At 43.2% G+C, this 12,430-nt stretch overlaps 1 protein-coding gene across 4 annotated transcripts in view; it reads left to right on the top strand.

Annotated features, from left to right (window-relative positions):
- The window catches only part of USP22 (ubiquitin specific peptidase 22), a 149,432-nt gene that overhangs the window by 64,663 nt on the left and 72,339 nt on the right, over window positions 1-12,430 (top strand). For 3 of the 4 annotated variants that reach the window (XM_053276434.1, XM_053276435.1, XM_053276437.1), the window contains exons 3-5: window positions 162-275; window positions 783-827; window positions 4,818-4,919. In XM_053276434.1, coding sequence (XP_053132409.1) covers window positions 162-275; window positions 783-827; window positions 4,818-4,919 — 261 coding nt within the window. The remainder of the gene's footprint in view (window positions 1-161; window positions 276-782; window positions 828-4,817; window positions 4,920-12,430) is intronic. The other variant, XM_053276436.1, reaches the window with a different exon arrangement.

A 12,430-nucleotide genomic window follows, 5' to 3' on the forward strand; every position in this document is an offset into this window, starting at 1 on the left:
GTTATCGTCATATTTTGTGATGTGACAGATTAACTGGTATCTCCCTCCCACCTCTTGTTGTGGAAAGGAGAGACGATCCTGAAATCCAATTTTTTTTAAAAAATTAAATGTATCTCTTTTTCTCTTCTCCCTGCTCCCCCGACCTCCTTTTGTTTCTGCAGCCATAGACCTTTTGTATGGGGGTATATACTGCTTTATGTGTCAAGATTACATATACGACAAAGATATGGAACAAATTGCCAAAGAAGAACAACGGAAAGCTTGGAAGCTACAAGGTTTGGTTTTCTTTAAGTATCTGCCTAAATGAATGCTCACTTTTGTTCTTAGTTCTACTTGGCCCTCCCACCTGTCAATGGTAGATACCAATATGGTGGAGAGACCCCCTGTTTGGGACATCAGTGCAGGGTGTGGGAGAGACTAATGTAAATTTTCTCTTCAGGGGCTAGGCTATTTGTTATGCACACCTCACTAATTCTGTTGTCAAACTTAAGTTTGTTTTCAACAAAATAACCTTTTCGTTGTGATTGTGCAAAAATTAAGATCAGCTAGAGTAAATCTATTCTTTTCTGAGCATAGTGCATAACCTAGGAAAGGAACTTCTTCCTCACACATCAAGTGCCACTTTTTCATGTGTGATGATCTCTTAGAATGTGCCAGCATTAGAAGCACATGCTTTTGTTGACACATACAGTATGTGTAATCTGTAGATATTAACACACAAGTATATGTACACACATTTGTTTTGTTATTCAGTTTGCTTTCCCTAATTTTTTCTTTTTTAGCCTTCACCCCAACAATGGTTTCTCACTACCAGTGTACAATGACAGGTAAGAAGTGTGAGCTGGCGACGCATTTTACTAACCAGCGTCCCTTTGCTGATTATCTGCCATTTTAAGACAAGAGTTGTGGTTTAAAATGCCAGGGTTTGAAATAGATTGCTGTTCCTACTACAAGGCTGTGTATTGGAGAGTCATGTGCTGAAGCTTAATTTTGCGTGACTGTCCCATGGTTGAGCTGCTCTAAAGTACTCCCATATTGGGGGTGGAAGGGAAAGTAGAGATTATTTTGGCCAATCTGAGCCACTTTTAAAGAATCTCTTAAATCTAGGCCCAGTTGCTCCAAGAAAAGTACTGTTAACACCTGCCATAGCAGTTTTTCTTGTGTAACAAATATTGCTGATCATTCCCCATCTCTCGGTGTAAGCTTTTGACACCTTATTTTGAAGTAGTTCTGTTAGAGGAAGGGGAAGATAGTAATGCATTTCAGAACCGTGGCATAAAATACCTTATGCCCAAGCGCTTCAAGGGAAAGGTGCAGGAGACTAGCTAACTGCAAATATCTGGGAAGGCGTGTTTGAATCCTGGGTTTATTAGTCTAGCAATTACCCATCAAACAGGTTAAAACATTGGTCCAAGAGGTAATTGAGCTGTGCAAGACATTTAAGTTGTGGACATGTAGTCTGGAATCACAGACATGGGCTAAACATGCATCCACATTCTATTGAAGTCAGTGTAGTTTAACATACAACTTAGGTGTGTTTGGAACACATTTTAATGTTGGAGGTTTCCTGTGACTTTGAGTATTTTTTCCATAACACAAAGGGGAATGAAAATGTTGAGCTATCTGTTCTCTTATGCATCTTGCTGATGATCATAGTTTTGCTTTGCCTGGTAGCATCAAGCCTAATCCTTATTAACCATTTGCTATGAGAGCTCTTCTAACACACTTTAAAAACTAGAATCTAAGCGCAGAAGAGTAGTGTATGTTCATATTGTGTGCCACGTGTGAGCATGGAGATCCCCACCAAATCATGCCTAGGTCATGAACTTGCTAGGCGCCTTTCACTCTCTCTCAGGTTCTAGCATTTGTCTGCAACATGAAGATAATACTGACTGAATGTAGGAATGGTTGCAAAGATTATTGAGATGATTTATGTGAAGTGTTTTCAATGCTCCTAAAAGAGCCATATAAACCCCAATTTGATATCCTGGTTTGTAAATCACAGTTAAACTGCAGCTCCTGGGATGAGGCACAGAGCTGTGGTTAAACCAGGATTCTGTCATTGCAGCTCTGCGCGGGGGGGTGGGGGGATATACAGGCAAACTCTCCGCTCTTTGCTACCACATTAATGATCCTGCAAAATGTGGCTTGTCTGAACTAGCCCACTGTCTCTGACCCGGGTTTCAGACCACTTGTCGTGATGGTTAACTCAGAGGGAATTCAACATATGCATGAATTTATGCGTAATTGTCTTAAGCCTGAAAGGGTAACTGTCCACCTGAAGAAATACTGGCATCCATATTCACGAATATTTCAGAGTTGCACCTGGGCTGCTTATATTTCTTCCAAGGAAACTTAGATGTTCTGAGCTTTATCTAAAGCTGCACACAGCCTATTCTCTGCTTGCTTATTTCATTCATTCATTCATTCATTCATTCATTCATTCATTCAATTGCATCACCCCCTTTCCTATGGAGGAACTAAATTTGTTAATAGTACGACTGAGTTCAGGGGGAAACAATTAAGTATTGGGGCATTAATCCAGTGGTACACATACTTAGCTTTGTGTGCCTGTGATGGCCTGGGGTCTAAAGAACTACTTCCAGCATAAAATTAAGCATGGATCTGCATGGAAGTTGGGATTCTGATTCTGAATGTTTTCATTCCATGTCAAATACATGCTTACTGTGTACATACTGGGCATTAATTCATAGTTTTGTCTTGACATCCTTATTAATCAATCCTGTTGACAGGCTATACCAAATTGACTCTGTCATGCTAGCTGTAGCATGTGATTTATAAGGCTTGCACACAGAGCAGTAGTAGTTTGTGTGAGCGGATGAGCTCCAATAGTAAATATGATACACATTAAAGGGCAATTTGAAAAGCTTTACAGAAGACGCCCCAAAGAAGCTTCGGGCAAAGTGGAGTTCTTGTGGGTGGTGGTTTTTTCTTTGGCGGGGGGGGGAGGTGTCTTTTGTAATGGCGCCTCATTCATCATTGCAAGTGCATACTGTACAGTGTATTCAAGACACTGTTGTTGTTTAATCTAATATTTCATGGAGGCTAATTTCTCCCTTTATTTTCTGGGGTGATTTTTTTTACATTGAATGTCAGGAACAATCTTGGGAGAAAAAGGGGGCATGAGGTTGTCCACATTTTGAGAAAATGAACAGCGGGCTCCCCTTTCTGTTCCATTATTGGAAGATCATTTATTTACTTGGACTTCCCTCCACCCTGTACTCTGGTGTAAAAATAATACCCAAAGCAGAATGTAAGTTTAAAACAAAGAATAAACCATTGGGTAAAAGTGTCTCACATGTTGGGTGAGTAGCATTAGATAAGAGCAGTTTTTGAAAGGCACCCATCTGGCCATACTCACCGTTGCTTTAACCTCTTGCGTAATTCATGGTACCTGATCATTTATTTTCTGTGTTGGTGCTCTCAGGACTGTGCATTGTGCACAGAATAAAATTGACTTTAATAGGCATCATTGTAAAACAGAGGTTAATCATAATGCCCCAAAGCTTTTGTGAATAACTGCCGCTGGCCTTGCACAGCAATTCTGGCTTCATTGGGTCACTTCTCAGATCTTGATTGCTCTCTTCACATCTCCAACAGCAAAACTAGGTGCCCCCCTGGTTCGTGGATCTAGTCCATAAAGGTAGGAAAGGTTGTGCTATTGAGTCAGTGTCGACTCCTGGAGACCACAGAGCCTTGTGGTTTTCTTTGGTAGAATACAGGAGCGGTTTACCATTGCCGCCTCCTCCAGTGCACTATGAGATAGTGCCTTCCAGCATCTTCCTATATCGCTGCTGCCCAATATAGGCGTTCCCTATATTCTGGGAAACACACCAGCGGCGATTCGAACCAACAGCCGTCTAGGCAGGTTGCTTCCCCACTGCGCCTTTTCTGATGACCAACTTCTTCCTTCCCTTCAGAAAGGATGATGGATTTTATTTCAGCTTAGGACTTTAAGAATCTGTGCACCTAACTATTTTTTAGGAGTATTCAACTTACTGAAGTCTATGGCCTCAATCCGAAGAGGACACCCAAGGGGTTTGCATAGGCCAATGGAAACTTTGACCCTTTTTAAAAGCTGACCACCAAAACTAATTTTTAAAAGTCCACTTGGTTTCAAAAGCTGTTTTTCCATGCATAGTAGGCTGTTAGCTGAGAAAAACAAGTCTATACTTGTAAAACTTGCTTTACAGTTCTTTGGATCCTGACCTATATTTTCTATGAAGCAGTCCCTAATGACAGATTTGGGGCTATGGAACCCTACATCAGTACATGCTGAAATGTGTGATTTAGGGAATACAGTATACTGCTTAATAGCACATGAGTTTATATATCTAATTCTGCACTATACTTTTAAATAGTAAGTCCATAGTGTCTAGAAAGTTGGATTTCTTTTGCTAGGTTGATCATATTTATTGAACAGATCTGAGCACAATTGGCACAGTTGCTTGAAACAAAATTCCAGCATGAAGGGCAATCTGCTGTTGTGGTTTTAATTGGAGGTTTTTCCCCTATCCATTGTTGGGGAAAGGGACAGGAGGGAGAACGGTTACTTGGAAACAGATAGGAATTCTATACAAGTAGCTGCTTTTGTGTGCTTTTAGCACATGTTTATGGGCACATATTGTGAAGGTCAATTGCTCCCTTTCTGTAGGAAAAGGCAAGCCAACTGTTGTGGTGGTGTGTGTGTATTGAATCCAACTTAATGTACAGTGCTGTTGTTGCAATATACCTGTCTTGATTTTTAACGGGCAACCCCTTTAAATTTATTTCCTCCACTTCTTCTAATTACTCAGGTATTGGAGAGAAGTATTCAACATGGGAGCCAACCAAACGAGAGTTAGAGCTGCTTCGACACAACCCCAAGCGGAGAAAAATCACAACCAACTGCACCATAGGTAAGCGAGCATTGACTCTTTCCACACCATTCCACAATAGTCTGTGCTATTCATGTCTCATCATGACCTTTCCCCTTTTCAAAGTTTTGAGATGCATATCCATTGTGTGGTGTTTCTGATCTATCCCATTTGAGTGCACTTTGACTTTAGTTCTCTCCTCTGCCACTTACGGTACTGAAGACAGTGAATTTTCATTGGAACCCCAGAACAGCAGACTTTGGCATTAATTCGCTAACTCTAGAGAGCAACTACCATTACCACCATGAACTTTGTCGGAAGACATAGTGACCCAATGGGAAAAAATCCAAAAATTTTCAGAGCCTTGCTTATCCTGTTTCAGCTCCTGTAGATTCTTTCCAGTGAATTGTGCCAGTACAAATTACACAGTCAAATCGGAGTGTTCACTTGTTCGACTGCAGCCCATTAGCAAAGTGGAACAAGCACATGACTAATCCCAGCTAACTGGGCAAAGAGTCGCCTTTTTGAAGTGGTGGCTCTCAGTGGTCTCTCTAATTTTTTTCATCTCTGTGCGGAATGAATTTTGTTCTGGGCGGCAATATCAAGGCAGTGTGTGTGCCCCTGCATTCAGAGTGGGGCCTTCCTGTGTGGACATCCAAAAACTTGTGAGCACATACACGTGCACACGCCTTAGAGGGAACAGTGGTGGCTCTGAAGTGGGAGTGCAGCTCTGCCTATCCAGTGCAGCATAGGATTTCTCCCCGTGGCTGTTGCTGGCGTTTCTCTCTGTCTCTTTAGATTGTGAACCCCTTTGGGGCAGGGAACCCTATTCTCATTCCTTTTACTGTGTAAACTGCTTTGTGAACTTTATTGTGGAAAGGTGGCATATGCATATTGCTAATAAATAAATAAAAATATTACAAAATGGCTCTCTTTTACTTCTGCTCATGTCACAGACTTCAAAAGGAATCCTTCGGACTCTCTCATTTCTTCACAGATCATGTAATTTGGCAGTACCATAGTTCTATCTATGTTTTAATGTAAACCGCCCTGGAAGGGCAGTATAAAAACTGAATGCATAAAAAAATAATAAATATCTTTTAATCATTTGCATGCTCTCTCTGGATCCAAAGGAGAACTCATTTGGAGAGTTAATTTGAAATGTAGGTATGACTTGGTGGCCAGAATAAGAGGGTTTTCATTTTTATTCTGTTTTATGTTCTAAACTGCCCAGAGATGGAAGCTTGGGGCAGCCTACAAATCTGAGGAATAAATAAATAAAAAGAACACCTACGCACCCCACTCCTTTTGTATGATTGTGGAACTACAGATGTGGGTGGAGATGTAGCTAAGTTCAGTTCTTAGCCTTTTTCTGTTTTCTCTGTTGTCATTCTCCTTCAGCTGCTCTCAGCAGATCTGTAAAATTTAGCTCAGTAATCCCCAAATGAGAGGAGCCCCCCCACCCCACCCCGGCCTTGTGTGACCTGGGCACCTGGAGAGTAGGTGTGCTCTGCAACTTCCTCTCTTTCAGATCTTTTTACTTCCCCTTCACCTTCATTCTCTTTCCCCAGCTATCAGGATTCGATTGCTATTTCTCTTGGCTTTCATCTTGTTTTCTTAGAGCTAAATGTTTCTAAAACTGAGCTCCTTGTGTGTCCTCCCATCTTTTCTTTTTGAAATCTGCCTTTTAAGTGTGCAGTCTTGGTGGATTCTTCTCACACTTTTGTTTAAGCAGCTCTCTGTTCTTGTCTTTCTCCAAGTTGCGCTCTTCTGCTAGAAAGCCTATGGCCAATACTCAGAGGCGTAACTAGGGAAAACGGTGCCCGGGGCAAGCACTGAAATGGCGCCCCCCCACCGCCGCCCCCCCAACATACTACATTATACTTAGGTTTTTCCTCACAAGCGCCCGCCGCCACCGCCAAGCCAGGCCACTGACTGGCCGCCAGGCGCCAGCAAAGCAATGGGGGGGGGGGGGCGCAGGCGGCGCGGAAGGGACCACTCATGGGGAAGGGGGCACCGACGCACTCCCTTGACTGCTGCAGTGCTGCTGCACTGATCAGGAAACATTTGTATTAACAAAAAATTAAAAAAAAATTAAAGAAAATTTGGTCATGGCGGCGCCCCCCACGTGACCAGAAAAGATGGCGCCCGGGGCACGTGCCCCCCCTGCCCCCCTATAGTTACACCTCTGCCAATACTTCAATGTTTCCATGTCCTGGCGGCTGCATGCCGCTCTTCCCAGCCCCAGTTTCCCATCTTCATTCCTTTCCTTCTCTCCTTCCTTTGCTTCTCACCTTGATTGTCCTGCTTCTTGCTTCAGTCGCAGGGCTCCTCCCCGCCCCCCACTAGCTTGCTTTTTCCTCAGCCTGTTCATTTTTAAGCCCCTCGTTCTGGTTTACAAATGCTTACATTCTGTTCCTAGTGTCAGTCTTTCATCTTCTCGCCTTTTAGTTCCCTACCCTGTGCCTGCTTCATTCTGCTTGTTCATTGTTACTTTGCAAACCTAAGGCCGCTTCATCTGTTTCCTTTCTCTGCCCCATTTCTCTTTGCTTGAATTCTCTCTTCTGAGTTCTGGATGGCCACTTCATGTTTAAAAACATATCTGTTCCTATCCTTTCAGGTCTCTCCCTCAGCCCCTTCACTCTTATCATGTTTCCCTTATTTCTGTATAATTCAGGGCTGTATAACTTTGACCCTCTGTGTTTTGGACTAAATCTCCCACAGTCCCCAGCCACAGTGACCAGTAGTCAGGAATTAGTAGTTTAGTCCAACATCTCCAAAAGGTAAAGCTGGGCCATCGAGTCGATGGCGACTGCTGGCGACCACAGAGCCCTGTGGTTTTTCTTTGGTAGAATACAGGAAGGGTTGACCATGGCCATCTCCCACGCAGTAGGAGATGATGGCTTTCAGCATCTTCCTAGATCGCTGCTGCCCGATATAGGTGAGAAACATACCAGTGGGGATTTGAACCGGCAACCTCTTGCTCGCTAGGCAAGTTGCTTCCCTGCTGTGCTATTAGGAAGCTCCCAACATCTGCAGGATGGCTGAAATTATGCATTCCTGGAATAATGAGATTATGAGCCTGTGGGCAGGTCCTGTCTCAACTCTGGTTGCACAGTGCTTGGTTGTAATAGTAAACAAACTTTATTTGTTAGCTGCCCCATAGCAAGTTGTTCTCTGGTTGGCTCACAACACAGCATTAAAAATTGAGTAAAAAGAGATAAAACACATGAAATCACAACACACACACACACACTACAATACACAGTACAAAACAATCACATTCAAAGGGCCTGAGTGAACAGACAGGTCTCTACCTGGCATATAAAAGAAAAAAGCGACAAAAGAACAAAATGGTTGTAGGCACTATATTATCTTTATCATCATTACTACATTTCCCCCCCAACTAAAAATGCAAACATTTAAAATTTATATGCCACCATTCTACATAAAAGAATTCATGGTGGCTTACAGAACGATTAAAAACAAAACACAGTAGCCTCTAAAATCATAAAAATGCAGGATTAAAAGGCAATAACTAAAACAAAGCAGTCAAAGAGAAATATGTATACAGTTAAAGATAGGCCAGCTGGAATAAGAAATACTTCAAATTTCATTTAAAGTTAAACAGGGAGAAGGTGAGTTCCAGAGAGCTGGGGTTTACCACTGAGGAGTCTTGCCCATGCATCACTGACAGTTGTACTTCAGAAGGTAGTGAGATGCACAGGAAAGCCTCCCTGCATGATCTCGGGGTGGGCAGAACTATATGAGAGTCGGTGTTCCTTCACATATCTTGGCCCTAAGCTGCTACTTTATAGGTCAAAAAACTAGCACCATGAATTTGCTTCTGGAAAAACACTAGCAGCCAGTGTAGTTGAAATATATGAAATTAAAATCTCCTAATTGGCATGTTGTTGGAGCTTCTTCTCCAGGTTTTACAAAAAGCATTGAAGTGGCTTATTTGACTTATTGCTGACTTTTCCACAGTGACTGGTTGGGCTTCCTTCTAAGCACGAAGCATGCGAAAAGTGCCTTTAATTGATGGCTGCTTTTTACTACAGTGGATTCATATTGAGACTTAGTTTTCCATGAGACATTCTGGTGTCCTAGGGAAAATCAAGCTATGAGCTACTACCTTGGTGAACTCTGCAAGATGAGTCTGTATTTTGATGAAGCTGAAGTGGTGTGCAATCTCTTTATTTTTGTTTTGCTTTCTGTTTTGAAGCCATGGTTATGCTGACCCTTAAAAGCATTCAATTTCTCTTAAAAGGGTGTGTTTCTACTTCTTGAATGTTCTTACACCACAGTGGGGATGGGGTTATCCCTAAAACAAAAGGGAGATGATTGATCTCTCTCCTTCTATACTCCTAATAATTATGCCTATTGAACCTTCAAGTTGCCCATAGATCAAGATTTTCAAGGGGTAAAGTCTGAAATGCCATTGATACTTGTTCTGGACTATATTTGGCAGCAAAAGCCTTGATTTCTTCCACAAAATTTTACTTGGGCCTTTTACTGGGAGGAAGAAGAAAAAAAGAGCATTGTTACTGTTGTTTAGCCTTAAGTTCTTGTCCTTGAATGGCTAATAAATAGATCCCCGCTTCCAACCCTTTCTCAATGTATTTTTCACGCTGACTCATGTGCCTTGTAATTCTGAATCTGTAAAAACTGTGTTTTGTCTGCACTGGCTTCTATTTATTATGATAAATAAATAAAAGCCAGTGCAGACAAAAAATGCTATTATCTGGGCAGACTCTCTTTTTGTGTTTGTAATTGGCTATTTATTCAAACACCGGGACTTGTCTGCAACAGACATAGTGAATCTGTTTAATCGTCTTTGCTAAGACTTGGTGAAGTGGAAATGCTTCCCCTCTGTCCTTTGACTCATCATCTCTATGTCTGTCACTTTCTAAGCTTTACATTTATTTGTACAGTGTCTTTTTTTTTTAAAGGTATAGGCTTCCAAAAGATGTGTGGGGTCAGGTGGTAGGGGTTTGGGTTGAAAGAAGAATTCCATCCTCCTGGGCCATCTACTCCGCTTCCCTCTCTGTTTGGCTGCACTTCTTTCTGTGGCTTGTTCTCTCCCTTGCTGGAGAAAAGGCATTCAAGATTACACTGGTGCCTAGAGTGTCTGTTTTCTCTTGGAGGGGTGTTGTGTCTGTGTGAAGAACGTGCAAAGGGAGCACCCGGCCTGTGTCAGTTGACTTATTTCTGTAAACTTTCTCTGCCTTACTGGACTCCTAGGAGGATAGTTCAAGCGTCTTTGAAATGCCCAGTGGTACATTATTCTGCTAAGACCGGATTAGCACAATGTAATTGAGAAACAAATAATTAACTAGAGTGGTATTCCAGGTGCCAGTCGCCCCCCCCGACACACACATATTGCACCCCCCGACACACATATGCAGTGACTGAGAATATTGGGGTTATCTTCATGCTAATGTTGCCTCATTTTCTCTTTCTCCCTCACGAGTCAGTCCATTGGTCCATCTGAATTTCAGCTGCACTCTTTTGTGGCACTTCTAATTTTAAAATTTGTGGCACTTTTAATTTTAATTTAATTTAATTTAATTTTTTAACCTGGTTCCAGCACACAACATGCAAAGTGGGAAACTTGTGTCTGGGCTGTACCTCTTATAGCAATCCCGTGACTGAATGCTTCTCCACATGACACATAGAAAACTAGATGTCAGTGAGAGAGATTGCAGCTCAGACTTTTCCCCGGTATACCAGGTTTCTGTGAGTCATTATCTGCTAGGCAATAGACTGATGGATTTTTGCACTATTCAGTCTTTTTGTAATGCAACCAGAGTGTTAAGAGTAGCCATAGCAAAGGCTATTCTGTGCTGTGGTAGTGCTTGACCTGTAATGTTGAGAACAGATCTCATAAGGCCAGCTGAATGCTTGCACGCCTCAGTACCCCGATTTTGCCACTGTCTTGGGGTATAATGTAGCTGCTACATTGTTGCAGACTGAAGAACCAGTGTAAGAACATATGTCATAGGAACATAGGAAGCTGCCGTGTCCTGAGTCAGTCCGTTGGTCCATCTAGCTCAGTATTGTCTACACAGACTGGCAGCAGTTTCTCCAATGATGCAGGCAGGCATCTCTCTCAGCCCTATCTTGGAGATGCTGCTGCCAGGGAGGGAACTTGGAACCTTCTGCTCTTCCCAGAGTGGCTCTATCCCCTGAGGGGAAGATCTTACAGTGCTCACATGTGGTCTCCCATTCAGATGCAACCAGGGTGGACCCTGCTTAGCTAGGGAGACAAGTCATGCTTGCGACCACAAGACTAGCTCTCTTGTGTGTGTGTGCAGGGGGGTAGCGGAGGGTGGAATATAAAAGCACAATTATCATTCATCTGTTGCCCAAAATAGCCACAGAAGCACTGGTATATCACATTCCTTCATATTTTGTGCTGCAGAAAATGCGAGTCTCCCACCCGGTGCTATTGTCACTACCATCCTAAGAGTAATAGCACTCAAACGGGTTTTGTGTGTCTGTGGGAGGGGGCCATAGCTCAGTGGCAGAGCATCTGCTTGGCCTGCAGAAGGTCCCAGGGTCAAATTCTGGCAGCATCTCCAGGGAGGGCTGGGAGAGACTCTTGCCTGAAACCCTGGAGAGCCGCTGCCAGTCAGGGTGGACAGACCGGGCTCGATAGACCAGTGATCTGACTTGGTATAAGGGTGTTCAGTAGGTACTGTTACAAAGGGGAAACGGCCATGTTGAGTGGAGTTAGGTAAATATCATAGGCATGTCTTGTGCAGTGCTTTTGAAATCGACCCAGTTGCTTCTCTTAACCTTCTTTCAGAGCTGTGTGGACACACATGTGCTGGGATAGGCAGGAGGACTTACGCTGGTGCCATGAGTGACATCGAGAGACTGGAACCTAGGAAGCTGCCTTCTGCCAAGCCAGACTCTTGGTCCAACTAGCTCAGTGCACTGAATGGCAGCGGCTCTCCAAGGTTTCAGGCAGGAGTCTTGCCCAGCCTTGCCTGGAGATGCTGCCAGGGAGTGAACCGGGGACCCTCTGTGACCACCAACCTACAGCCTCATTAGATACTTAATACTTAACACAATTGGAGAGAGGAGGAAAGTGCACGTGGCAGGCAGTGTTTTCCTCATGCACCCACATATTTGGGAGACATTGTGTGTAGTAGCTTCCAGAAATGTGCACATGGCAAAGCAAACATGCATTTGCTAGGGGCCTGGAGCACCTTCCTTAGGAGGCAAGGCTACACTACCGGGGGCTTTTTAGTTTAGCAAAAAGACTACTAAGGGGAGACACGATAGAGGTTTATAAAATTATGTAATGCTGTGGAGAGAGAGAGAGAGGAATGTTTCTCCCTCTCACAACACTAGAATCAGTGGTCATCCCATGAAACTGGTTGCCAAAAATTTTAGGATCAAGAAAAGGAAGTGCTTTTTCACGAAATGCATAATTAACCTATGGAATTCTCTGCCACAAGATATGTTGATAGCCACCAGCCTGGATGGCTTTGAATGCCAGTAGGGGAGCAACAGCAAGAGAGAGGGATGCCTTCACCTCTTGC

Source organism: Hemicordylus capensis, chromosome 13, assembly GCF_027244095.1.
Source record: "Hemicordylus capensis ecotype Gifberg chromosome 13, rHemCap1.1.pri, whole genome shotgun sequence".
Lineage (NCBI taxonomy): Eukaryota > Metazoa > Chordata > Lepidosauria > Squamata > Cordylidae > Hemicordylus > Hemicordylus capensis.